This window comes from Miscanthus floridulus, chromosome 5, assembly GCF_019320115.1.
Source record: "Miscanthus floridulus cultivar M001 chromosome 5, ASM1932011v1, whole genome shotgun sequence".
Classification (NCBI taxonomy): domain Eukaryota; kingdom Viridiplantae; phylum Streptophyta; class Magnoliopsida; order Poales; family Poaceae; genus Miscanthus; species Miscanthus floridulus.
Genome location: NC_089584.1, coordinates 24,703,055 through 24,706,496, shown reverse-complemented (window position 1 = coordinate 24,706,496; position 3,442 = coordinate 24,703,055). Strand labels below are relative to the sequence as shown.

The 3,442-nt window shown below is 52.6% G+C and overlaps 1 protein-coding gene across 1 annotated transcript; it reads right to left on the bottom strand.

Moving 5' to 3' along the window:
• Positions 1-608: 608 nt before the first annotated feature.
• Positions 609-971, bottom strand: LOC136454422 (uncharacterized). Its single transcript, XM_066454853.1, has one exon. It carries the CDS (start codon positions 969-971, stop codon positions 609-611), a length of 363 nt encoding a protein of 120 aa, XP_066310950.1.
• Positions 972-3,442: the final 2,471 nt, after the last annotated feature.

Sequence of the window (3,442 nt, the reverse complement as noted above, 5' to 3'; positions counted from 1 at the left end):
GATTTAACCACGATGTCATCAACGTAGGCCTCAACGGTCTGCCCAATGAGGTCCCCGAAGCACCTAAGCATACAATGCTGGTATGTAGCCCCAGCGTTCTTCAGACCAAATGACATTGTGACATAGCAGAATGATCCGAAGGGGGTGATGAACGATGTTGCAAGCTGGTCAGACTCTTTCATCGCAATTTGATGGTATCCAGAGTATGCATCAAGGAAGCAGAGGGTTTCACACCTTGAGGTAGAATCAACTATCTGGTCCATGTGTGATAAAGGAAATGGACCCTTTGGGCATGCTTTGTTGAGACTCGTATAGTCAATACACATCCTCCATTTCCCACTCTTTTTTTGTACAAGAACAGGATTGGCCAACCACTCTGGGTGGTGCACTTCCTTGATGAATCTGGCCACCAAAAGCTTTATGATCTCTTCATTGATGGTCCTACGTTTCCCCTCATCGAAGCGACCTAGGCATTGTTTCATTGGCTTAGAGCCTAAATGGATCTTCATGGTGTGCTCGGTGACTTCCCTCGGGATGCCTAGCATGTTTGAGGGTTTCCACACAAAGATGTCTTTGTTGGCACAGAAGAAGTCGACAAGTGCGTTTTCCTATTTAGAGGAAAGCACGGTGCCAATGCGCACCACCTTGCCATCGGGGCTGCTGAGATCTATGAGGACCTCTTTAGAGCCCTCTATAGGCTCGAAAGACCCAGTCGACTTCTTGGGGTTGGGTGCTTCTTCGGTGACCTCCTTCTTGATGGCGGCGAGCTCTTCGGAGGTGACGATTGCTACGGTGTGATCGTAGCACTCGACCTCGCACTCATAGGCACACTGGAAGGAGGTGCCAACGGTGATGACCCTACCAAGGCCTGGTATCTTTTGCTTGAGGTAGGTATAGTTGGGGATGGCCATGAACTTTGCGTAGCATGGACATCCTAGGATGGAGTGGTAGGTTCCAGGGAACTCAACCATCTCGAAGGTGAGAGTTTCCATCCTATAATTAGACAGATCCCCGAAGGTAACGGGCAGATCAATCTACCCAAGTGGCATGGCTTGCTTTCCAAGCATGATGCCATGGAAAGGTGCTCTGGTTGGGCAGATGTGTGCCCGATCGATGCCCATTTCGTCGAGCGTCTTAGAATACAAGATGTTGATGCCACTGCCTCCATCCATTAGTATTTTAGTGAGCCGCTTCATGCCGACGATCGGGTCGACCATGAGCAGATATCTCCCTAGATGTGGGACGCTCTCTGGGTGGTCGGTCTAATCAAAGGTTATGGTAGACTCTGACCATCAGAGGAAGGCAGGTGTGGCTGGTTCGGTCGTATAGACCTCGTGGCATGTGACCTTCTAATAACGTTTGGAGTCATAGGCTACCAAACCTATGAAGATCATGAGGCAACCGTCTAGTGTTGGAAAGCCACCGTCCTTCCCCTCCATGTCGTTCATGGTGGGGTCAAGGTCCTTCCCATGCTCCCCTATGTTGGAGCCTCCGAACAAGAACCGCCTCATTAGGCTGTAGTCCTTGTATAGATGCTTAACTAGAAAGGCATGGTTCGGGTATGGCCTCTCGAGTAATTTTTTAGAATGGTTCGGAGTGCCCACCATAGGCTTCTGACCACCCTTGTGGTCAGCAGCGGCCACGAGCGAGCCCTCACACCATTGCTTCTTGTTCTTCCTTTTGGCAGAACGATTGGAGGCGCCTTCATCGGTGCCCTCATCCCGCCTTGCCTTGCCATTAAGAAGATCGAAGATCGCTCCGACCGCTACTTATCCTGAGGCATGGCTGGTGGCGATGTCTAGGAGTTCCTTGGTGGTTCGCAGGCCCTTATGTCCCAGCTTATGAACCAGAGACTTGTAGGTAGTCCTAGACAGGAAAGCTCCTATAACATCGACATCGACGACATTAGGTAGCTCATTGCACTATCGGGAGAAGCACCGGATGTACCCATGGAGGGTTTCATCAGCCTTCTATCGATAGTTCTTGAGGTCCCATGGGTTCCCAAGGCGCTTGTATGTGCCCTAGAAGTTCCCCACAAAGATCTCCTTCAAGTCTGCCCAACTCTAGATTCTGTTGGACGACAAGTGTTCCAACCACGCTCATGCCAAATAAACCAAGAACAGTGGAAGGTTGTGGATAATGAAATCATCATTATCCGCTCCACTGGCTTGGTAGGCAAGTCGATAGTCTTTGAGCCATAGTCTAGGCTTTGTTTCCCTAGAGTACTTCGGGATATTGGTTGGTGGTTGGTACCTAGGTGGGAAAACAGCGTTGAGGATGTGATGGCCGAAGGCCTGAGGCCCCAATTGGCTAGGGCTCGAGCTTCGATCCTTGCCGCTATCGTAGCGTCTGCCACGACGAGGATGATAGCCACGTCTGGCTCCCTCTCTTAGGTCATCGTAGGCACGTCTATGGGCGTTGAGGGTGTTGCATGTGTCATGGTTGTGGCTGAGATGCTGGCGCACCGAGACTGTGGTGTGCTGCCTACTTCCTTGTGGCTCCTAGTGGACCAATGTGTCCCTACCGAGGTGCTCTGAGGGCATGCGCTAGCTGCATTGAGCTTGCATCGCTGAGACAATGAGCTTTCGGCCTACTGCACCGCCGCACGCTCGAGTAGCATGCGAATCTCAGGGTGGGCCGATGGTCCTTGGGCGTCATGGCCTCTAGAAGACCATGGAGCAAGGCTGCCACACCGGTGATGTTCTGGCTTGCACAAGTGAAGCGAGGGAGGGCTTCATCGTTGGCGATGATCCTCTAGTTCACATCATGGGCCATGGCATGGGCACGCCCACCGACTCCATGACGCTTGATCTTCGATCGAGCTCCACACATTCCTGCTCTACCTAGAGTCGCGCTTCCTTGATCTCTTGGTGTTGGGCTTTCAATTGCTCCACCGACATGCATGGCAGAGCCACTGTCTTCCTCTTGGCTTCGTCATCGAGGTCATTTGTTGGGGTAGCCTCCCCCTCGCGGACGCTTTCGACGTGTCCCTTAGGGGTACCCGTCATGAAGCATTCACGAGAGGGGTGATGGCTACCCCTACTAGAGTCAGAGCCAATGGGTGATTTTGGCTCCTCGGCTAGGAGGTCATGGAAGGATTCCACGACGTGTTTGATCACCCCCACAAATTTGTCGTTCGTGGGAGGTGGAACCATGCGTTGAGCCACAAGGTGGCTAATGGTCGCCACGGTGTTGCAAAGACCAAATGGAAGCACTGTCGGGGCACTTTGTATGTGATGTTCCGAAGAGGGGTTCCCCTCCGGCGAGCCATGCCATGACATTGGCGTTAGAGAAAGCGAGGCGGCACGGGTCTTCCCTGGATGGCTAGGGTCCTAGGGAGACACCAAGCTGGAGCTCAAGCCTCCTAAAGTTGAGGCCGATGGAAGGGAGAGGTTGGATGGCGGCGTGAGCCAACGTCAACTCTCCTCCCACCATGGCAATG